The sequence below is a fragment of the Delphinus delphis genome, chromosome 19 (assembly GCF_949987515.2).
Source record: "Delphinus delphis chromosome 19, mDelDel1.2, whole genome shotgun sequence".
NCBI lineage: Eukaryota > Metazoa > Chordata > Mammalia > Artiodactyla > Delphinidae > Delphinus > Delphinus delphis.
Window position 1 is genome coordinate 47,527,678 of NC_082701.1, and position 23,890 is coordinate 47,551,567.

General features: G+C 51.0%; 1 protein-coding gene across 1 annotated transcript in view; it reads left to right on the plus strand.

The window, feature by feature from the left end:
- RAP1GAP2 (RAP1 GTPase activating protein 2) overlaps positions 1-23,890 on the plus strand; it is a 216,727-nt gene that overhangs the window by 32,408 nt on the left and 160,429 nt on the right. The window contains exon 3 of the mRNA XM_059998197.1: positions 2,589-2,624. Within this exon, the coding sequence (XP_059854180.1) occupies positions 2,589-2,624 (36 nt within the window). The remainder of the gene's footprint in view (positions 1-2,588; positions 2,625-23,890) is intronic.

A 23,890-nucleotide genomic window follows, 5' to 3' on the forward strand; every position in this document is an offset into this window, starting at 1 on the left:
GTGGCCGGGAGAGTGTGTGGCCTGCTCGGCCTTTGGGCTGTCTGCTCTCTTCAGGGGTGAGCAGTGAGAGGACCGGGCAGGCCTGTCGCCAGGGGCCCCTCCCTGCCCTCCCCCTACAGCCAGTCTGAGCAGCTGGGGCTGTGCTCCAGCCTCTCGCCTGACCCTCTGGGCCACCTTTGGCTGCTAAGTTTCTGTCTGGGACAAAGGAGAGGCTCTTTCCTCCCTATGGGGCCACAAAGTGAGGAAACTGAGGTCAAAATTTGTCTCTGGTTACCAGCTGCCGGCAGCTTCTCCTCAGCTGGGGAACGGGGTCTAGTGGTTTTCATTATCAGTTTCCTTTCAGCTTCTAGCTTTGGAGCGTCGTCAAAGAAGAGGTTCCCACTGCTGAGGGGGGGCGGGTGGCCAGCGCTGTCCTGGTGTGGAAGCTGGCTGGCCAGTAGTGAGGGGCATAAGAGGCGAAGGAGAGTGGGAGGGAGCACAGGGGCTGCAAGACATGGGATGGCAGAGCTTCCTGGTGGGGCTGGAGGGTTAGGGTGGCTGTCGTGCGGGGATGGCTTTCAGCAGGGAAGGGATCTTGCACTTGTTTGAGGGCTAAATTACAGATTCCTGGAGCCCTGGTCCACTCCAGACGGTGAAAAGAGTCTTGGGGGTGGTATTTTCAGAGCTCCGTTGGATGCCAGGGTGGACGTCCAGTAACACTGGTGGACAAGGTGATGAGAGTGAATGGGATGCGGCAGGGGAGGGAGGAGAGAGATGGCATCCGGAAGCACCTGGGGACCTTGGTTTCCTGAAAGGGGAAAGCTCAGTGTCACAGCGCTGCCCTATCTCCCCATCTCAGCCCTGCCGAGCCATAGACCCTGCCCTCCAAGGCCACACCCCCGTGGGAGCCCGGTTGACTGAGTAGGTGTGGACGTGGGTCCCGGGACCGGGGCTGCTGTGGCCCAGGGTGTGACCCAGAGAGTTGGTGGGTGGCGGGTGGCGGGTGGTAGGGTGAGAGGGCATGCTGGGAGACCTGGGTTAAGGCGCCGCTCCTCTTCTGCTCTTTGAGGAGCCCAGATGGGACACTTCCTCTCTCCAGGTCTCAGTTTCTCCATGTGTAAATGGGGAATTTCTGCCTTACCCACAACAAAGGGATGTTGTAAGAATTAAAAAAGATTCCTTGGGAAAATATAAAATGTAAGGGCTTATTGATAGAGGTTCCAGTTGGGTTGCTCTGGGTAACAGATGTTGTAGCAGAGTGCAGGGATCTGCTCCTGGGTCCACCTTACTCCCATTCAGTGAGTTGAATGGGGGAGGACGAGGCTCTCCATACCAGAGGGGGTTAGGAACCCAGTGAGACCCCTGGGGGCCTCGTGGAAGCACCAAGGAGGGGGCCCAGGGGGCCCGTGGGGAAGAAGCTGGGAGGGGGGACCTGGGCCAGGAACCGCGGGTGTGGCTTATTTTGCTGTTGGGAACTGAGATCGGAAGGTGCTGGGAGTTGACTCAGGGTGGAAGGATCCCACCCCCCAGCTCAGGGGCTTGGTGCTGACTCATGATTGCTGGGGCAGCTCTGCGTCCTCACCGTGTGGCCCCTGACACAGCTCCCCTCCTCCCTGGGGCCCCAGTCGTTGCGTGTATGGGGAGCTCATGGCAGAGCTGAGCTGCTGGGCAGAGGTGGCTATAAGAACTTCCCAGGGTTTCAAGCCTCCTGGAGGTGGTGGTGATTTGGGTGGCATTAATGGCAATGATGACATGGCGCAGTGGTGACACTGATGGTGATGTGACCCTGGTATTTGTGACCCCTAAACAAGAGGAGACAGAGAGTGGGAATCTCGCCTACCTTTCTGTCTCTGGAGAGAGGAAGGGGCCTCTTTTACCAGCCATAAGGGCTGGCATATGCAGAGGGTAAAAATAGAAGCCTAGCAGCCCTGCCTTGTCTTCCAGCAAGGGTAGGCGCAGGCTGGGGTGGAGTTGCTGGCTGCCGGGACAGTCTGCCGCAAACGTGATCTTCCGGGCTCTGAGCTCCTGTGCCCGACAGACCCCACCTCCTGTGCACCCTGGCGCCTGCTGTCAGGTTCTGTCTCAGGAGTGGCTTATGCCTCCTTAGAGGAACTGGCAGCTCCCAGAGCAGGAGGGTCCCTGGTGCTGGAGGTTGCGGCATCTTTGTAAAGCAGAATCCCAGGAAATATCCATGCATTGATTGTCCAGCCGCTGTGACCCATGAGGCTGGGTTGCAGAGTCCTCTTCTGGAGCTTGGGTAACGAAAGCAAAGATGGCATATAAAGTGCTTTAGATCCCTGGGTCTGGAGTCAGATACTGGGATCCAGACTGGGCCAGTGACTGTATCCTCCCGAGCCTGTTTCCTCATCTCTAAAATAGGGAGAATAACAGGACCCATCTCACTGGGTTATGAGTGGCTCCGGCCCTCCCAGAGCTCCCAAGTCCTCCCTTTCTGGGCTGGAGGAGAACTTCCTTCCTCCTGAAGCCACATTGTCCACGGCCCTGCAGGGCTGGTGGTCTGGGCTGGCCCCGGGACCTGTCCCCTGCAGGTGCTAGGTGGGAGCCTTCAGCCCTGGCACTGACGGAAGCCCTTGCTTTTCTCTTGGCAGGATCGACAAGACCATGCTGGCGAGCCTGAAGGTCAAGTAAGTAGCCACTTCCTGTTACGTAAAGGTCAGAGGTGATGGCAGATGGAGCTCCTCTGGGGCCCTCATTTCCCTCCTGGTTGTGGAAAACGTGAGCGGGACTGTTGCATTTGTCAGAGTCTCTGTCTCAGTCCAGGGGCTTGTGGACTTGGAGGAGACTGGACTGGGCTCTTGATTCCCGAAGTATCCGGGAAAAGGCAGATGCTGGGAAGCAAGCAGGGGGACCCGTGTGGTGGAAATGTGTATAGCAGTGAAACTTTTAGGCCACAACTCAAGGGTATAAGAAAGATAATTGTATTTTCCATCACTTCAATTTTTATATTTTAATTTTCCATCACTTGTAATCATTTTATTTTTATATATAATATTTGTAGCCCCAGTCCCAAGAGGCTATTTTTTTTGCCGCACTGCACAGCATGCAGACTTCCCCAACCAGGGATTGAACCCATGCCCCCCTGCAGTGGAAGTGTGGAGTCTTAAGCACTGGACCGCCAGGGAAGTCCCAGGCTGTCTTTCTGACATTCCCACCTACCTGGAAAATTGTGCCACACAGTTCTAGGACCTGGCGAAACACCCCAGTGTGTGTGTGTTTGTGGGTGGTCAGTTGGTCATCGAGTCATCTATTACCAGATATCTGTCGTCCTGATCAGCCTGGCCCTGAGGCTCTCTGAGAATTCCAGCACCAGATTCAGGGTCTGGGGATTGATTGTCTGCCTCGGTTTACCATGTGTCTGCTCGTCTGTCTGGGGAGCCCTGAGCAGACACCCCTTTGTCCTAGAACCTCTGACTGCGCCTCTCTCATCACCTTCGTTCTTTTCCCTCTGTGTTTCTGGCCAAACCATTTTGCCTGCACCTGGATCCTCTTTCCCCCTTGAGACTTAACAAAAGTGGGTTCCCAACTGCATCCCTCCCTCGGGCAATGAGTACTGACCAACCACCTCCTCCAATGAAGTGAGTTAAAAAGGAGAGAAATTTTAGGAGGGAAAAACAGCGTTGGTCAGTAGCTCAAAATATTATCCTGCAACACGTGAATTGGCTCAAGCATGAAAAATTCCTCTACTAAGTGTCCTCCTTTGGAGGCAGCCCCAGCTGCTTGTAACTCCCCCATCTCAGCTGAAAGGTTTTCCAGGCTGGCCTCTCTCTGCCATGCCATTTAGTTGCCAGCACTGACTGTGTATCCCCTGGGTACACTTCCCTGGGCAGAGCACAGCCAGTCTTGTGAGTTGGCATCTAAGGGGGGGGTGTCAAAACAAGGAAGCTTCCCACTCAGGTTTGTTTTGCTCAGAAGGGTGAGGGTGGGCAGTTAGCAGGGCAAGGATGGATGGAAGACTGTCCCTGCCCTCTGAGAGCTTTCAGTCTCTCTGTAGAGTTGATGCCAGGGATGTAGTGGGAGCAATCTTGGAAGACTGCCAGGAGGAGGTACCTTCGAAAGTAGCTCTTAAAGATGGGGCGGGACGATGGGCCTGTCTGTGCCTGTGCTGATTGGCGTGGGGTGTGCATCAGGGCAGTCCAGCATTTAGGGCAAGTCACTCTTGGGCAAGACACTTAACTTCTCTGGACTTCAGTTTCCGTATCCTTTGTCCAGTGGGCACAGCGATGTCTGGCCTTCCTAGAGCTTCCTATCTGCGTATTGCATGAGTTGCTAGGTAGGAAGCTGAGTTACTAAGCGGTGTAGAGTGGTAGGAGTGGGTTTTTTTGGTACCGTCTTGGGACATCTAGTTCAATTTCACAAGCGTTTATTGAGGGCCTGTTTGTTTTTATTTTAACTAGTAAAGATGATACATGTAACCTGCAAAGGAGCTAGTTACAAGGTGGAGTGAAGGGCTGGGGGCATGGGCCAGTGTTGAGATTGGGACCCCAGTGGGCTCTCTGGGTATGTGGAGGACAGTCTGAGGTCTTAGGCCTTGGGGAGGTGGTGTTGAGAGGGTTGTTTGGGACAGTGTGTAGGACTGTGTTCCTACTTGCACTTGGTTAAGATTCTTTTGATTGCAAGAAACAAAAACCCAGTGTAATCTGGTTAAGCAAAAGATGGAGTTTATGGAAAAAAATCCCAGGTGCCTCAGGGAACCCAAGGGGAGGAGGTGGAGCTAGAGCTCAGGGGGCATTGAACAGGAACTGGAAATGCATCCCCATCAAAACCCCAGCTGCCTTCCTTGCGAAGATTGATAAACTGATCCTAAAATTCTTATGGAAATTCAAGGATAATCTTGAAAAAGAAGAACAAAGTTGGAGGACTGTACTTCGTGAGTTCAAATTTACTACCAAGTGACAGTAATCAAGAGAGTTTGGTAATGGCATAGAGATAGACACACAGATCAATGGAATAGAATTCAGAGTCCAGAAATAAACCCTCACATTTGTGGTCAATTGATTTTCAACAAGTACAATATGTCATGACAATTCCATGGAGAAAAATAGTCTTTCAACAAATGGTGCTGGGACAACTGATATCCACATGCAAAGGATGAAATTGAATCCCTGTCTCACACCGTATACAAAAATTAACTCCAAATGGATCAAAGACCTAAATGTAAGAGCCCAAAGTATCAAACTCTTAGAAGAAAACCTAGATGAAAATCTCTGTGGCCTTGGATAAGGCAATGGTTTCTTAGGTATGACACCCAAAGCACAAGCAACAAAAACAACAAGAACAACAAACTGATTAATTGAACCTCTTCACAATTAAAAACTTTTGTGTTACAAAGGACACCATTAGGAAAGTAAAAAGACGATGCCCAGAACGGGAGAAAATATTTTTAAATCACATATCTGATAAGGGACTCATATCTAAACTATATAAAGAACTCTAACAACTCAATAATACAAAGACAAAAAGAATTTAAAAATGGGCAAAGACTCTGAATAAACATTTTTCCAAAGAAGTTATATAAATGGCCAATGAGCACATGAAAAGATGTTCAGCGTCATTAGCCATCAGGGACTTGCACATCAAAGCCACCGTGAGATACTACTTCACACCCACTAGAATGACTACAACCAAAAAGACAGATAATAACAAGTGTAGGTGAGGATGTAGAGAAATTGGAAGCCTTACACGCTGCTGGTGGGAATGTGAAAGGGTTAAACGTAGAGTGACTGTATGACCGGCAATTCCATTCTTAAGTATACATCCAAGAGCAATGAAAACATATGTCCGTAGAGAAACTTGTATGTGAATGTTCATAGCAACATTATTAATAATAGCCCCAAATGGAAATAATCCAAATGCAAAGATACAGTCTTCTTTTTGGGGTGATGAAAATGTTCTGGGACTAGTTCGTGGTAATGGTTGTACAACCTTGTGAATATACTGAAAACCATTGAATGATAGGCCTAGAAATGGCGAATTCTACAGTAAATAAACTACATCTCAATAAAACTGTAAAAAAAAAAAAAGAGGGAATCTGATTGGCCCAGCATGGTCCAATCAGTTTAGCTGGAGAGATGGGGCTTATGGGTAAAATATGTCTGCTGCAGCCAGCTCTCTCTGTGGGAGGGGTTAGTTCTCAGAGAAGAAGGATGAGTTGTGGGCTGGGCAGATACCATAGGAGGTTTTATCCCATCACCCCCATGACTCTTAGGACTAAAAGGAAGATCAGTAGCTGCTCCCTCATTCTCCTCCCCGCTAATACCTAAGAAGAAATTCTGCCTGGGTACCCAGGATGTGGCTCTGCTTACTGACAGGTCCTTAGGCAGCCAACTGCATGTGCTAGGGCTCTTCCAGGTACCCAGATGCTGCCTTCCTTCGGCTTCTGCTGGGTGAGACATATTTCTGTACTAATGCAGCCCATTGGCTTCTCCACTGAGCACCAGATACCCCTGGACTGCAGCCCATGCTCCCGACTGCCTCAGCTTCTTCCCCAGTTACCTGGTGTCCTTGACACGAAGACAGTCAGCCATACAACTCCTGGAAGTGTCCCTGAGCTATGCAGCTCTGAAGATGGGGTTCTGGCACCACCATTATTGAGCACTTACTATGTGCTCACTTTTCATCACAGAGTTTCCCTGCGGTTTCACAACCATCTTGGGAAGCAGCTACCACTACTGTCTGCATTTTACAGAAGAGAAAGGGAGGCTTTGGAGGTTAGGAAACTTAGTCAAGGTCATCAGGGAGTAGGTCATGGGATTTGAATCCAGGTCTGTACTTCATGGCTGGTGCAGTCCAGGCTGGAGCTAAATAGTTCTCAGCACCTCTCTCCGCCCTACTTTCCCACTCTTTTCCCGATTTAGATAGAGAGTCTGGTGCTTTGGCCCCAGAATGCACCCCTGCCTCCACAACACTGTGGATGGGAGGGCCCAGCTCCCTGCTGGAGGCCCAGGTTGAGAGGGGTCTGGGGTACCTGATGATGAAGACCCTCAGAGGCAAGGGGTGCTGGGGGCCTGGAGCCACACAAGAACACTGGATGGGGGGGTGGTGGCAGCACATAGAGGAGAAAAAATTGGGAGGCGGAGACTAACAAATTGTTAACCTCTCCAAACCTCAGTTTGCCCATCTGTAAAGTGGGAAGGTTGGACTGGTGCCCAATCTGCTCTCTTCTAGCTTTGACGTTCTGGGAGTTCACCTTCATGCCTTTTGTCCTTTTGCATTTCTCTCAGGACCTTGATGATGGTAGGTGCTCGCTGTTGACTAAGCAAATGCATGCACGAATGAATGAGTGTCTTTGAGAGCAGAGGTTCTGCATACCTCATCTCTGGCTCCCCAGAGCCTTACACCATGCTCGGCATATAGCAGGTTCTCAGTCTATATTTGCTGGATGAATTAATTCTGGGTCATCATGGTTAGCCCATCACATGAGATGGAGGGCTGGAGAGAAAGAGGCAGGGACACCAGGTGGGGAGCGCCGCTTCACCAGCCTGCTCCCAGGCCAGCTTGGGATACGGTCTGTATTGCGGTGGTTGAACCATAGTCTGACTGGATTCCCACAGGGGGAACCTAGGTTGGCAGGGCCATGTGTTTGCTCATGGAGGTCCTTGAAGCAGCATCCAGAGAGGACGACCTGAACTGGGAGCCTCTGGTACTTTCCTCCACTCTTCTTTTTGCTGCCCCTTGCCCTCCCTCTCAGAGACTCCTGCTTCTTTGCTAAAGAAAGAGGTGTGTGTGTGTGTGTGTGTGTGTGCGTGTGTGTGTGTGTGTGGTGTGTGTGTCTGCTGCATGGGCTGGTAAGCCATGTTCCAGCCATCTGAGATGACTGTGATACACAGGCACTGGCCATCGTGGGACGGCGTGAGCGTGGAGGTGATTCAGCGCAGCTTGTCTCTACCGCTGGGGTAGGGCATCAGGCACATTCCTGATGACCGGGAAGTTAGAACCCATTGCCCTGCAGGGAAAAGAATCCAACTTTTTAATTGATGGTCCCTGCTCTTGGTCACTAGAAGTGGGCATCTCTAAATAGAGAGAAAGTGCATAAGAGCGCCCAGAGGTCACTGTGCCGTCTTATTTCTTCCTCAGGAGAAGGAGGGAGAGGGCCTGGAGGAGCTGTCTTCCCAGCAGCCTGGCTGGGGCAGCATTTCAGCTGTCCTGTGGTTTGGTCAGAAGACACCACACAGCCATCTGTACTCTAGGTTTCAGATTTCACCAGCTAAGATTTAAAATCTTAGAAGGGAGGAGAGCACATAGGGCAGCAGCAGACGCTGTGTCTCAGCGTAACTTCCCTTTGGCCCTGGGGTCCCTGATGGCAGCTGCTGGAGCCATTGTCCATGCAGGATGGGGGCTTGCCACATCTAGAAAGCTCAGCTTCTGGCTGTGTCACAGCCCTTTTAAACTCAGGGCTTCAGTCCCCATCCTATGAGGATTACGTACAAAATCTGGGCGATTCCCTGTACAGACATCTGCCTCTCCAGGTTCTCTTGGTGTTGTTAGCAAGGCTACATTCTCGGGGGGTGCGGGGAGAGCAGAGTCAGGGCCCAGGCAGCTGTGCATCAAGTCTGTGCCTCAGCTTTCCAGCCCTACTGGAAAGCCCGTCCCTCCACGGTCCACCCCTTGATTCCGATGTAACGATCTTTTTTTTTTTTTGGCTGCATTGCAGCACGTGGGATCTTAGACCAGGGATCAAACCTGCAACCCCGGCATTGGAAGCACAGAGTCTTAACCACTGGACCACCAGGGAAGTCCCTGTAATGGCTTTTTTTCATGCATCAGTTGAAGGTCACCATCGCCAATTTACTTCTCCCATCTTTGACCACCAGGTCTTTGCTTACTGCAGATACAAGACTCTTTGAGGCACAAAGGTGTTTTAGAACCTTCTGAGGCTGCCCCATCTGAGTCAGCTCATCTCCTGCATATCTAGGGTGTCTGCTGAGTTTGCTGGGGTTGCCAGAGGCAGGGGTAACTTGATGTTCTGTGGGGTTAGAAGGCTGAATCAGTTAAGCTCACGTTTATTGAGCACCTGCATTCGAAGCCCAGTGCTAGGCGCTAGGGCTGGTGGGGAAGCAAAGGTGAAAAAGACACAGTCTCGGGACTTCCCTGGTGGCGCAGTGGTTAAGAATCCACCTGCCAAGGCAGGGGACGTGGGTTCAATCCCTGGTCTGGGAAGATCCAACATGCTGCGGAGCAACTAAGCCCGTGCGCCACGACTACTGAAGCCTGTGCTCTAGAGCCCGCGAGCCACAACTACTGAAGCCCACGCGCCTAGAGCCCGTGCTCCGCAGCAAGAGAAGCCACCGCAATGAGAAGCCTGCACACCGCAGTGAAGAGTAGCCCCCGCTCGCCGCAACTAGAGAGCCCGCAACTAGAGAGCCCGCGCGCGGCAACGAAGTAAAAAAAAAAAAGACACAGTCTCTGCTCATGAAAGCTTATAGTCCCATAGGGAGACAGACAGACAGACAGTTGCAGTGGAATGTGACAAGTGCTAACAGAGATGTCCTCAGAGAGGACGGAGGAGGGCTTCCTGGAGACTTGGTGATGCCTCAGCCACCTCCAAAGGTGAGCAAGCCCAGCCCGGAGAGGAGAGACACCCGGGGCAGCAGCAACAGCGCACAGGCAGTGAGGTGTGAATGACGCGGGCTGGGAGGGACCTGGGTGCGGTCATGACACCAGACAGATCACGGGGTGCGACTGCGGCGTCAGGCTGGGCCTCGCCCAGGAGCGTGGGAGGGCTGTGTGGAGGGCTGGGCTTGCCCCTCTGTGTGGCCGGGAGCCATGGAAAGGCTTTAAAGCAGGGGAGTAACGTGGCCAGATTTGAGTCTGAACGCCCCGCTGGTTGCCATCTGCTGACTCGTTGGAGAGGCTTGAGGCTAGAGCAGGGCCAGTGGGGTTGGGGAGAGTGGACAGACTGGAGAGCTCTTGAGGAGGCGGACTCCCCAGCCTGGAGCTGGTTTGGATGTAGGAGGTGGGAGCAAGGGGAAGGGGAAGGGTGAAGACTCAAGTTTCTGGGTGAGCCTTTTTTTTTTTTTTTAATTATTTTTTAAAATTTTGGCTGTGTTGGGTCTTCGTTTCTGTGCGAGGGCTTTCTCCAGTTGCGGCAAGCGGGGGCCACTCTTCATCGCGGTGCGCAGGCCTCTCACTATTGTGGCCTCTCTTGTTGCGGAGCACAGGGTCCAGACGTTCAGGCTCAGTAGTTGTGGCTCACGGGGCCTAGTTGCTCCGCAGCATGTGGGATCTTCCCAGACCAGGGCTCGAACCCGTGTCCCCTGCATTGGCAGGCAGACTCTCAACCACTGTGCCACCAGGGAATCCCTCTGGGTGAGCCTTTGAGTGGATGTTGGTCCCGTGTACGGAGACGGGGAGTTTGGGCAGCTTGGGGGTAGAGGGAGGGAGTAAGGCTCTGAATTACAGTCTCTGCTCCTCATTTCCCCTCTCCCCTCCCAAGTGGCTGGCTTAGGTCCTGACCTTTATACCTGCCCCCCACCCTCCCATAGAAGGGTACAGAGGAGAGAAGCAGCATCCTGAGGGGTGAAGGGGGTGGTCGGCCGCCAGGGAAGCAGGCTGGGCAGTGCCCTCTCCCTGGCCTTGCGGGCAGAGCTGGTGGTGGTCCCGGGGGCTCTGCACCCCCCCTCCCCCCAGCTCCAGGTGTGCCTTGGCAGGTGAGCACCAGGTGAGCCCTAGCTGGTGCCACTGCTCTTGTAACCGACAGCTGGCCACGTGAGATGTGCAGGGAACCCACTTGCAGACACGTTCCAGCTGGGGCTGAGGGGCACATCCCTGTTTCTGGCTAAAGTATCAGCCCTGGTTCATTGATTCTTTAGGACGGTCCCTGAGCCTGAGAACAGTGCTGGCGCGTGTAGGTGTGTGTCGGCGTGTGTGCAAGCTTGCCCGTGCAGGTGGACATGAGCTTTGAGGGCCCATGTGGGTGACTGTGTGGTGTCTTTTTTGGCTTTAGCGAGTTCCTATGGTAACCACGAACATGCCTGTTTTGGGATCTGGAGTCGTGGGGCGTGAGTGGCTACGGGGAGAAGCAAGGCAGGCGGGTGCTTAGCCGGCGTTTGGGCTGTGGCCTGATTTCATTGCCAGGCACTGGGAGAAGCACCTAAAGGTGCCATTTGCCAGGCAGCAAACCCCAGGGATTTGTGTGCTCCTGGCCTCATACTGGCCGGTCCCCGTCATGCCCAGGAAGCCCTGGTGAGTCCCTGTTCTGATTTCTTGATGGACAAGCAGCTCCCTGGGTCTCGACCAGGTCTGGTGGGTATCTGATGATGGGCAGCAGGGAGCTGGCTGGCAGCTCTGGCCAGTAGGTAGTGGGCATTGGGGCTCTTCTGAGATGGGTGCGGGATGGTGGGCAGGAGGGGCTCTGCTTATTCCTGGGGCCCCAGGGGGGTTTTTCCTCGTGGCTGGTGAGCCGAATGGTGCTTGTTGATCCCGTGGGACAGGGCTAATGGCGACAAGGGCAGGGATGCGGGGGAGCAGGATGCAGATGGGGCGGCCTGTGGCCTGCCAGCCCAGGTCCAACTATCCTGGGGCCCCCCCTCACTCCAGCTCCCTGAAAGTCCTTGTGGACGCTCAGGGCTCTGGCCATGCCCTTGAGCTTCTTCAGAGGCCTGCTGGCCTGTCCTGGTTGGGAAGTCTCAGGGTCCTGTGAGGAGGAGGCCAGAGGGCTCTGCCTGGCTCACCGGGAGCTGGATTTCGCCAAGGCTAGGGGAGAATTGCTCCCGCTGGGCTTTGGCGAGAGGCTTTGACTCCCCACGCTGTGCATGCCTTGTGCTTCCGGTCCACACACTGTGGACCCTGTGGGTGTGTCAGGACCCCTGCATCCTCTTGGAGCGGCTCCTGATGGACAGGTGCCTGGGAAATACTCAGAGGGGTCTGGAGTTGGGGGAGCGCTTGCTTCTATCGCCTTCCTCCTGCTGGTTCCTCTGGGGCTGGGAGCAGGGAGTGGGGATGGAGGTGTCAGGAGGGGATGTAGATGGCCTCTCTGGCTTGTGCTGGGAGCCCCGCTCAGGAGCTAGCTGCTCCCCCTGCCTCTGAGGGGGTGCTGGGTGAGGCTGTGCTGGGATGGGGGCTGTGTGGCAGGGGTTGCTGGGGCCTGTGGTCCTGGTGAAGGGCAAGGGGAGCAAGGAAGTAGACGTTCTATGCTTTTTCCAGACCACCTCGGCCTTCCCTCTGGAAGAGTCTAGAGCCTAATGCCCAGCACCTGTCCTTGGGGGTGCTGGAAAAGGGAGAGGAGAGCCTTCAGGAGAGATCCCCAGGTCTCTGGAGTCCTTGAATCTTAGGGCTTGAAATAAAAAGGTCAAATTAGCCACTATGTGAATCCCTTGTGCCCCTAAAACTAGTCACCCAGCCTGAGCTTGGTTACCTCCAGTGATGGGGAGCTCATTATCTTGTAAGGCTATTATATTGCAATACAGCTCTGATTGTTCAAAGCTGACCATTATTTTCATCTGGAATTTCTGTAACTGCTGCCGCTTGGTCACTCATCTCCCACCCTAAACAGGGCTAATAACCCTGCTTTCTCCCGAGAGCTCCTCAGAATATGGAAGGTGGCTCCTGTTCCCTGAGTTGTCTGTGCCCCTGGCGGGTCATCCCTGGCCTCTTTGGCTCTGTTTGGGATTTCTCGCTGCCTGGCCTGATCTTTGTTGGAAGTGTTCAGGTTTTCTAGGCTTCCTTTCAAAGCCTGGCCAAAGGGATTGGCCCTGGGCAGCCTGCAGGAGCCCGATGGACATGAGGATGGACAACGAGAGATCAAGGGCTTCAACCTCCTTGTTTACAGATCAGTACACTGAGACCCCAAGTGGGGATGTGCCTAACTTGAGACGGCCCAGCTCGAAGGCAGTGGGTGCAGGACCAGGACTGCGGAGGTCGGCGGTCGGCCTCTGTGCAGTGCCTGGCCCCTTTCCTGCTTTCCTGTCAGCTCCTCCATCTTCACCACTTTCTGACTTAGGACCTGGTCTCTTCTTCTTGAAGACAGACCTGATGCCTGCAGGGATCTGGCAGGGCCTAGTACAACTGCCAGGCGGGGCCTGGGAGCACCGGCAAGCACACATCTGTGCTCTGCAGGAATGCCGCCTGCCTCCCCAGATCTTCCACGTTACAGGAGAAGCTGGAAATCTGGAGTTTGGGCAACATCTTGACAACTAGCTCAAGAATTAAAAAAAAAAACAAAAAAACAAAGCCATATGTAACCCATCCTGCAGGCCAGATTCACCCCACCTGTGCGCCACTTCTGCTCCAGGTGTGTCAGCCCTGCGGGTCTCAGCTCCTATCTCCCTGTGGCCTACTCCCTGGTCCCTTCTCCCCAGTTACCCCTTCCCTGGTGCTCTCGCCACTGCCTTCAGCCACTGACTGGTCATTTCCTGCTCTGGCTCCAGACTGGACTCACTCTCAATTAATCTTTTCTCTCTTCCTAATCCAGTTCTTTCTCTGTCACTGGGTTGTGAAGCCCCCGAGTCATGGGGATTGGTCCTCTCCTGCCCTCCTCCCGGTTCAGGCCCATTATCTCCTGCCCAGATGGTGACAGAGCCTCTCTAATTAACCTCCTCCTCGGGCCTCCGCCAACTCTAATTCATCATCCCCACAGCCATCTCTAACTTCTCCAAGGAGGCCCGTATCCACAGCACCGATGGTAGACCTTGTTAGTCCTGATTCTGCATGGGCTTGTCCCTGAGACCCTGGTTGGGGACTGGGCCGTCTTTTTTTTTGAATTAACTAATTAATGAATTAATTTTATTTTGGCTGAGCTGGGTCTTTGTTGTGGCACGCGGGCTTCGCTAGTTGTGTCGCGTGGCTCTCTCTAGTTGCAGCGCGTGGGCTCTAGAGCGCGTGGGCTCAGTAGCTGCGGGGCGTGGTATGTGGGATCATAGTTCCCTGATTGAACCCAGGCCCCTTACATTGGGAGCACGGAGTCTTAACCACTGGACCACCAGGGAAGTCCCCCTGGGCAGTCTTTGTTTGTGTTTACTCCCCAGTGACTTCTCTTTCTGGCATTAGAAAAACTAACTGTCCATGGTCCACAGAAGATAGTTGGATCCTCTGTGCCCTCAACCACAGCACTGGTTCTCAAGCTTTTCTGCACTTTGGTATCACCTGGGAGGCTTAAAAAAGTTCTCATGCCCAGGTTGCACCCAATTCCAGGCTTGGAAATCAGAGCATCTAGGGTGGGACCCAGCATCAGCACTTTTAAAAGATTCCCGGGTGATTCCAACCTGCAGCAAAATTTGGGAATCCCTGTCCCAAGGGATAAACGAGTGTGACGAATGTCAACGGCTCAGGTGGGGCTGGATGTTAAAATGGGCCGTAAGTGGGTGAGTCTCTCTAGCCCAGGGTTTCTGTTGACAATTGGGGCTGGAGAATTCTTTGCTGTGGGGACTTGCCGGTGCACTGTAGATGTTCAGCAGCATCTCTAACCTCTGCTCATGAGATGCCAGCCACCTACCCCCTAGTAGTGACAATCAAAAACGTCTCCAGGCTTTGCTGAGTTTCCGGGGCAGGGGTATAAGAGCTCCCCCGACCCACTGAGAAACATTGTTCCCAGTCCAGACAGGCCCACCTCTACAGCATTCTAAAGCACGTGCAGAAGAAAAGGCTACCAGCCGGTGAGCCCCATCTTAGTGGTTAATTCATTGGGCTTTGGAGTCAGGCAGCTTATGTTTAAATCCTGATTCTACCAGCTGGGTGACCTTGGGCAAGTTATTTAGCCTCTCTGTGCCCCAGTACATATCTAGCTGTTCCCCCCCCGACCCCCTTACAACTGTGTCTCCTCTTGACCTTTAGCTCCAGCCGGGTGATGGGATTTGCTGTTTCCTGGCGCTTTTCAGCCTGGATGGCTGCTTCTGCAGAAATGCCTTTACTTCCTCCTCTCCCAGCAGCATCATCCCTCCTGTCCTTCCAGGACCAGCTTAGATGCTGCTTCCTCCGTGAACACCTCCTTCCCATTGAGGACAAAGCACTCTGTTCCTTGTGCTCCTGGAGCAGCTGGAACCTCAAGGGTTCCACATTTATCTCCTCCTGCCCTGTGCTGGTCCAGTGGTTTCTGTCTGTGTCCCTCTCCCCTTGAGGGCTGAGGCCGTGGGAGCCTCTGGGGTGCCCAGCCTGGGCTCCGTCACTGTTTGTTGTCCAGGTGAGGCGGCTGACCCCTCCCTGCCTCGGGCTGAGCTGTGAACGGGTCGGGTTACGGCACTGTCATCCTCCACCCACGGCCCAGCTCATTCTGAGAGGGTGGAGTGAGCGGAAATCCGTGCCCGGCAGGCCACAAAGCCACATAACTGAATTTTGGAGCCCTGCCCTGGGTGTGTGTGTGTGTGTGTGTGTGTGTGTGTGTGTGTGTGTGTGGCAGCAGCTCTTACCTCTTCTCGGTTGCCTTGCCACCAGCTGATGCCATCTGGAATCGAGGAGCATTGAATCACAGACTTTCCCAGGACCATTTCTGGGCCAAGGAACAGCCCCTGACCCCACCCTGCCACGCCTTATACAACCCTGTCAGTCAGCTCAACCCAGGGGACCACTAGTTGTCTGCCCTGGCTGCCGTGCAGACCCACCCTGGGGACTCTGCTTCCTGAGGCCTGGGTGGGGCCCAGGAAACCTGTGCCTTATCAGGGCCAGAGGTGGTGCTTCTGATGCAGCACGTTTTGCAGCTGTTTGGGAACTAATGACATTTAAAGATCTCTTTTCCCCACAGTACAGATTCAGTGGTTAGGTTCATGTGCTCTGGGAGGTCTTGGTCAAGTTATGTAACCTCTCTGTGCCTTGATTTCTTTTTCTGGGGATAATAATAATACCTATATGTAGGTACTATTGTTGTGAGGTTTAAAGGAGATAGTCCGGGTGAAGCATGGAGCACAGTGCCTGCTACATTGTTAGTGCCAGGTACGTGTTCCCTGCTTTAATATTTCTGATATTGGTAATAATAGTCCTGGGCTGGGGAGATACACGTAACCACGTGACATGCCCGCATGCATGCAAGCACACCCCCATGGGCAAACCGGAGCGATGTGCACCCACACCCAAGCCTGCTGCTGAGGACAGACGCGTGCAGGTGACAGTCACCGCAGGCTCACGCATGAACACATGGTCCCTTGATAAATATATGAGGAGGGCAGAGGTATGTGTACACGAGGCCCAGATGATCGGGGTTTTTATTTCATTCGCACTCTGACATTATTCCAGGAGTTAGCAGCACCTGGGCTGAGCTCGGGGAGCTCAAGGTGCCCCTTGTTTCCATAGCAACCACAATGCAGTAAAAATAGGAGGACCAGGGAAGAGATGGAAGAGGCCTGAGCCAGCTGCGAGGCTGGGGCCTCCACGTCCTCGACCACACGGAACCTCCTGTTTTGTTAGTTTTTTAGAACAACGACATGGCAAACCGCTAGGACTCATGACCCAGAATTGACCGTTGTTAACATTTTGTTTCATTTTCATCAGATCGTTTTTAAAAAAAATTGTGGTGAAATACATGCAGTGGCATTAAGTACATTTATAATGTTGTCCAACTATCACCACTATCCATTTCTCGAACTTCTTCATGATCTCAGATTGAAACTCTGTACCCATGAAACAGTACCTCTCCATTCCCCGCCTCCCACCAGCCCCTGGCACCCACCATTCTGCTTTCTGTCTCTATGAATTTGACTACCCCAGGGACCTTACCTAAGTGAAATCATGCAGTATTTGCCCTTTTGTGACTGACTTATTTTTCTTAGCATAACGTATTCAAGGTTTATTCACGGTGTAGCATGTGTCAGAATTTCCTCCCTTTTGAAGGTTGTATATTATTTTATTGTATGTAAATGCCGCATTTTGTTCATCTGCTCATCAGTCAATAGACGCTTGGGTTGCTTCCACCTTTTGGCTGTTGTGAATAATGCAGCTATGAACATGGGTGTACAAATATCTGAGTCCCTGCTTTCAGTTCTTTTGGGTTATACCCAGAAGCTGAATCGCTGGATCATGTGGTAATTCTATATTTAACTTTTTTTTTTTTTTTTGTGGTACGCGGGCCTCTCACTGCTGTGGCCTCTCCCGTTGCGGAGCACAGGCTCCAGACGCGCAGGCTCAGCGGCCATGGCTCACGGGCCCAGCCGCTCCGCGGCATGTGGGATCTTCCCGGACCGGGGCACGAACCCGTGTCCCCTGCATCGGCAGGCGGACTCTCAACCACTGCGCCACCAGGGAAACCCTGAGCTTTGTTTTTTTAAGAAAAGAAGTAAAACATCATAAAGTTAAGTTCCTGGAATCACTCCTTCTTGGCCCTGTTACATTGCCTCTTCCATCAGTAGAGGTGAGCTCTGTCAGCAATTTGGTATGCTTTTCTCAGTCCACATTTTTAATACTTTCACGTTCATAAGATAGGTATCTAGAAACACAGTATAGTTTTTTGTGTGTATTAAAAATTCACCTGCATGATGTCCTTTTGAATTTATACGTCATGGTGGTGTTCAGGCATCAGCCTGCCGGGGTTCAGGTCTTGACTCTGCCACTTGAGAGCTGTGAGACCTCAGGCAGGTTACTTAACTTCTCTGTGCCTCAGTTTGTTCATCTGTAACTGGGAATAAGGGTAGAACCTAAAACCTTCTTGTAGGGTTATTTTGGGGATTGTGCAAATTTACATATGTCAAGTGCTTAGAACAGGGTGGGCACGTAGAGCACACTAGATGTGTTAGTTGTTACCATTATAGTTCTGCATTTGTGCCACTCCACATGGATTTTGGAATCCATCCATGGTATCAGAGATAGGTGTAGCTCCTCCTTTTTAATTGCCATGTAGTATTTTTTGTTTTTCTTTTCACATAAACATATCACATTTTTTGTTTCCCCCGTTGTATCTCCTACTGATGGAAACTTAACGTTGTTTGCATTTTCTGATGTTGCAAACAATGCTGCAGCCCTGTCCCCTCACCTGACCCTCTCTGCATTTGTGTGAGAGGTAACCTGGAGAGGGACGTGGGGGGGGTGGGGCTGGTGGGTTGCAGCTCTACCGGATGCAGCCAGATTGTCCTCAAGAGAGGTTTTACCATTGACACTCCTACCAGGGATGTGTGAGAATTCTCCTAGAGTCCTCTTCCCCACGTCCTCACTGATATTTAATTTTTACATTGATGTGATGGACCACAGCACATTTTATTTTATTATTTATTATACAGACATTAATTAATTAACTCTGAATAAGTGAATGAAAACTCACATGACCTCTTTGAGTCTCTCTCCACAGACCTGGATGGAGATGCTTCTGCCCTTTTTTCTTTGTTGTAGCACAAGCATTTTCCCATATTGGTACAATCTTTTTTTTTTTTTCCTTTTAAAACTAGCATTTTTCCTGATGATAAAAATAAGTAAGGGCTCGCTGTAGATTTAGAAAATACATACAAATATTGAGATGAAAAAATAAAAAGCCATTACCCACCACCTAAAATGTTTTCACTTTGATGTGTTTCTTTATAATCTTTTTGTGCTTTTTAGCTTCCTTTTAAAACGTACTATATAATGACATTTTGAACACCATTAAATATTCTTTAAAAACATAATTAAAAGTATTGCATACCATACTATCATTATAATTTTCCATAGTTAATCACTGTTTTATTTTTATTTTCATTTATTTATTTTTGGCTGCTTTGGGTCTCATTGCTGCTCGCGGGCTTTCTCTAGCTGCAGTGAGCCGGGGCTACTCTTCGTTGTGGTGCGCGGGCTTCTCATTGCGGTGGCTTTTCTTGTTGAGGAGCACGGGCTCTTGGCACGTGGGCTTCAGTAGTTGTGGCTCTCGGGCTCTAGAGCGCAGGCTCAGTAGTTGTGGCACATGGGCTTAGTTGCTCTGTGGCGTGTGGGATCTTCCCGGACCAGGGACTGAACCCGTGTCCCCTGCATTGGCAGGCGGATTCTTAACCACTGAGCCACCAGGGAAGTCCCTTATTTTTAAATGTTAAGGTTGTTTTTAATTTTTTAAAAAAAACACTAAAAAAATTTTTTTTTTGGCTGCACCGTGTGGCTTGCGATCTTAGTTCCCCGACCGGAGATTGAACCCAGGCCCACGGCAGTGGCGCCGAGTCTTAACCACTGGACCGCCAGGGAAGTCCCTGTTATTATTATTATTTTTTAACATCTTTATTGGAGTATAATTGCTTACAATGGTGTGTTAGTTTCTGCTTTATAACAAAGTGAATCAGCTATACGTGTAGATATATCCCCATATCTCCTCCCTCTTGCATCTCCCTCCCACCCTCCCTATCCCACCCGTCTAGGTGGTCACAAAGCACCAAGCTGACCTCTCTGTGCTATGTGGCTGCTTCCCATTAGCTATCTATTTTACATTTGGTAGTATATATTAAGTCTATGCCACTCTCTCACTTTGTCCCAGCTTACCCTTCCCCCATTATTTTTTTATTTTTATTTTTTGCGATACGTGGGCCTCTCACTGCTGTGGCCCCTCCCGTTGCGGAGCACAGACTCCGGACGCACAGGCTCAGTGGCCATGGCTCACGGGCCCAGCCGCTCCGCGGCATGTGGGATCCTCCCGGACCAGGGCACGAGCCCGTGTCCCCTGCATCGGCAGGCGGACTCTCAACCACTGCGCCACCAGGGAAGCCCCCCCCCCGTTATTAATTTTTAACTATTTTTAATGCAGCAAAAACGTCCTTGAATATAAATCTTTGTGTGTATCTTTGATGATTTCCTTTGGCTACCAATAAAGGTAAAATGTTTTCACACATTTATTTTTTAATTTATTTAAGAAAATATTTCTTAATGACTCTTGCCTATTTTTCTATTGGTATATTCATATTCTTCTTGTTGATTTCTCTCTTTTAACTAAAGCTGTTAACTCGTTGTCATTCATATTTTTATTTACAAGTAATTTTTCTCAGTTTACCCTTTGCCCATAAATTTGACTCTGTTGTTTTTTGTTGCAAAAGTTTTCAATTTTAAGGTAGCAAAATCTGTCAATCTTTTTATTTGTGACTTCTTTTTTTACTTTTATGCTTAGAAAAGTCCTTCTCCATTCAGAAAGTTGTGGTTGCCTGTATGCTCTTTTTTTAAAAAAAATAGTTTTATTTCCTTTTTACATTTAACTTTTTAATCCATTTGAAATTTAGTTTGGGGTAAGATGAGAGATAAACTTACACTTTCATTTTTTCCAAATAATCAGTCAGTTGTTCTAGCACTAGACTTTAGTTTTCCATTTCCACCACTAAATTCTTACATATCCAAAGGTACCTTTTTGGGCTTCTGTCTTATTCCATTGACCTGTCTCTTGAATCTTGTACGGCCCAGAGGTGAAAAAGAGCAAGTTTGCTCAGGGAGTCGGTGTGGCTGGGGTCTCAGAATAATGAGGATTCAGGTCCAAAAGGTGGGGGCCTGGTTGTGTTGGTGGGCCCTGAACGTCAGACTTCAGAGCGTGTGTTCAGTTTATTGAGCTATGGGGAGACAGATAGTTGGAGGTTTTGAGTAGCGGTCTGGAGGGTCACTGTGGCTGCTAAGGTAGAGCCAATGGGACCCCACTGGAAGCAGATGGACATGGACCAGTAACCGCTCAAGAGAGAGATGAAGGTGGCTTCAGGTGTGATGTGGAAACAAGATGCTCCACGGTAGAATCTGCAAAATGTGGAGACTGGCTGGACTTGGGTTGGGGAGCCAAGGACTGTGCCCTGGTGTGGCAATCCAGATAATTGTTCTATTGATCAGTTTTTGTTTTTTTTTCCAGGCTGTAAAAACTTAGGTAATGATGGTTTGGTGTAAAGCTATGTAGGACTAATAATTATTTTAGCAAACACTGAGTGCTTGTTCTGTGCATCTGTACTGTGTGAAATGCTCTTATATGCATTATCTTAACCCTCACCCGATCCCTGTAAGATATGTGCCCTGATTCCTATTGCACAGATTAGGAAAATTAGCCTCAAAGAGGTTGTCACTTGCTTCAGGTCACACAACTGGCAATCTGGGAACTGAACCAGATTTATCTGTCTCCAAAGCCATGCTTGTGTCTGCAGTCTAAAGACACAGAAAGGCCCTGGGTAGCTCTCCAGTCATGTGGGGGCCCAGCTCCTCCAGGATTGGGGTGTGCAGCATTCTGGAAGCGTGGAGCCCTGCCTTGTACCCGCTAGCAGCTCCAGGGGCGTGGGCCCTCTTGTCTTTCAGTAATAGGCTTCCTTCCTCCTGCCTTCCCTGAATGTGTTTTGTATTCATAGGTCCTAGAAGAGGACCCAGTTGGGTCAGTTGTTCATCATCTGATTGGTCAGGACTCTCGGTGGAATTGGCCAGAACCCAGGTCTCACCAGCCTACGTGAAAAGGGGATGTCTTGGTTTTCGTAACTGGAAGGACCAGGGAGCCAGTCTATCTTCCCCGAGGCATAGCTAGATTCCAGGTCTCAAACAATCCTCCAGACCAGTGCTGTCCAATACGGTCACGTGTGGCAATTGAAATTACTTAAAATGAAGTACAATTAAAAATTCAGTTCCCCAGTCACACTAGCCACATTTCCAGTGCTCAATAGTCACTGTGACTGGTGCCTCCTGTATTGGACAGCGCAGATACAGAACATCTCCATAGTTACAGAAAGTTCTGTTGGACAGCACTGGACAGACTCCCCTGGAGATCTCCAGAGGAGCCCAGAGATTCTACCCAGTCTGTGACAGGTCAAATGCTGATGTTGAGAGATATTCCCAGATCTCCAGTTCCAGAAGATGTCTGCGCTCCATAAATCCGGAGCCACTAGGTGGCGCCAAGGAGGCGGCCACAAATTTGATCTTTGGAAGCTGGGCGCTCACACCCAGCTCTTGCCTCCCTGGGCCTGAGAACAGAACTGGTCCGCACCCAGTTCAAGTGTATTAAGTCGTGGGTCCTGGCTTTTGCATTCTCATTCAGACACCCCAGCCCCCCCGCCAGCCACACGCGCGCGCGCACACACACACACACACACACACACACACGTCGCTCAGGGCTACACTCCGAGCAACACAACCCCTAAAAGGCACGAGCTTGGTCGATGCCACCTTATGTTATAACAGCAACAAAACCAGCACCGGCTTTGTTACCTCATTCCACCCTCACCACTGTCCCGTGAAGTGGCTCCTGCTGTTCTCCCCATTTTAAAATGGAAGAAACCAGGAATTCCCTGGCGGTCCAGTGGTTAGGACTCAGCGCTTTCACTGCCATGGCCTGGGTTCAATCCCTGGTCGGGGAACTAAGATCCCACAAGCCGCTCAGGATGGTTAAGTGACCTGCTGCATCACATAGCTGGTACAGGATGCAGCGGGTTCCTACCAGGGTTGTCTGACTCAGAAGGCTCTGTCATTCTCTTCTCTTGATCGTACTTAATTCTGAGCACAGGCCCAAAGGCAGACCCAGTGATCATGCTTGACACAGGTTCAGGCGTGGAAGGGTAGAACTGTGCTCTACACTTGCACAGACACACATCGATGCCGTTGGTCCCACCGAGACTCGAGGGGCACATGGAGTAATGGAGGGAGTAGAACGGGAGTGACGGCTGCTGCTTCCAAGGGGTGCAAGGCATGGTGTGTGGAAGGTCTCCTGGTGAAGTGTCAAATGTTGTAAACAGTGGTGATTGTGCCCGGGTCCGAAGTATTCGGGTGTTATGGGGATGGAGGATGGGGGTGACCTCTGACACTTTCTCTGTTTACACTTGAATCCACGACCTCCAGGTGCAGCTGTGGAATCCCTATCAGCCAGGAAGCTGGAGCCGCTCCCTCTTTCTCTTGTTAGTTTTTGGTCGTGTGGGTCTGGGAGGGCTGTGTTACAGAAGACACGCAAGACAGCTATGTTTTACGTGGTGTGGTGTCCCGTGCGGGGGCCTAAGTTCCTCGCAGTGAATGGGACCCAGGCTTTATCAGGGGAGCCCCAGCAGTGTCTGCACGCCTGTCCCCCAAATGGCGTGGGTTCAGGAACTTGTAAGTGTCTGAGACAGGAAAACTGTTAGGATTCTAAGTCCGTTAAAAAACCATTGCTGCCTGCATCTTTTTTTTTTTAAACTTTTTATTTTATATTGGAGTATAGTTGATTAACAATGTTGTGTTAGTTTCAGGTGTACAACAAAGTGATTCAGTTATACATATATCTATTCTTTTTCAAATTCTTTTCCCAGTTCGGTTGTTACAGAATATTGAGCAGAGTTCCTTGTGCTATACAGTAGGTCTTTGTTGGTTATACATTTTTTTAAAAAAATAAATTTATTTTATTTAATTTTTATTTTTGGCTGCGTTGGGTCTTCGTTGCTGCGTTCAGGCTTTCTCTAGTTGCGGCGAGCGGGGGCTACTCTTCGTTGCGGTGCGTGGGCTTCTCATTGCGGTGGCTTCTCTGTTGCGGAGCTCAGGCTCTAGGCGCGGGCTTCAGTAGCTGCCGCACGCGGGCTCAGTAGCTGTGGCTCGTGGGCTCTAGAGCGCAGGCTCAGTAGTTGTGGTGCACGGGTTAGCTGCTCCGCGGCATGTGGGATCTTCCCGGACCAGGGCTCAAACCCGTGTCACCTGCGTTGGCAGTAGGATTCTTAACCACTGCGCCACCAGGGAAGCCCGCATTCGTTTCTCTAAAGAATATTCTGGGCACCTATCTTGTGTCAGGTGCTGTTTTAGGTGCTGGGGATCCTGGCTCTTCCACGCAGTAACGGGGTTACGTTGGACAAACCTCGAACCTCTCTGAGCTTCCATGTCCCCGTCTGGAAAGTGGATGATGAGAGTTCCTTCCTCATAGGGATGCTTGAGGATTAAATAAGCCAACACATGAAAGGCACTTAGGATGGTCCTTAGTGCTCACGATTATTGACAATACTGAAGACACTGAGAGTGGTTAGGTGATTCAGGGCCTGGCCCCTGCACCCCAAGAGCTCACAATCTATGGAGGAGACAGACATTTAACAGCCAACCACAAAGCGCAAGCCATCGCCAGTAGAGACATGGG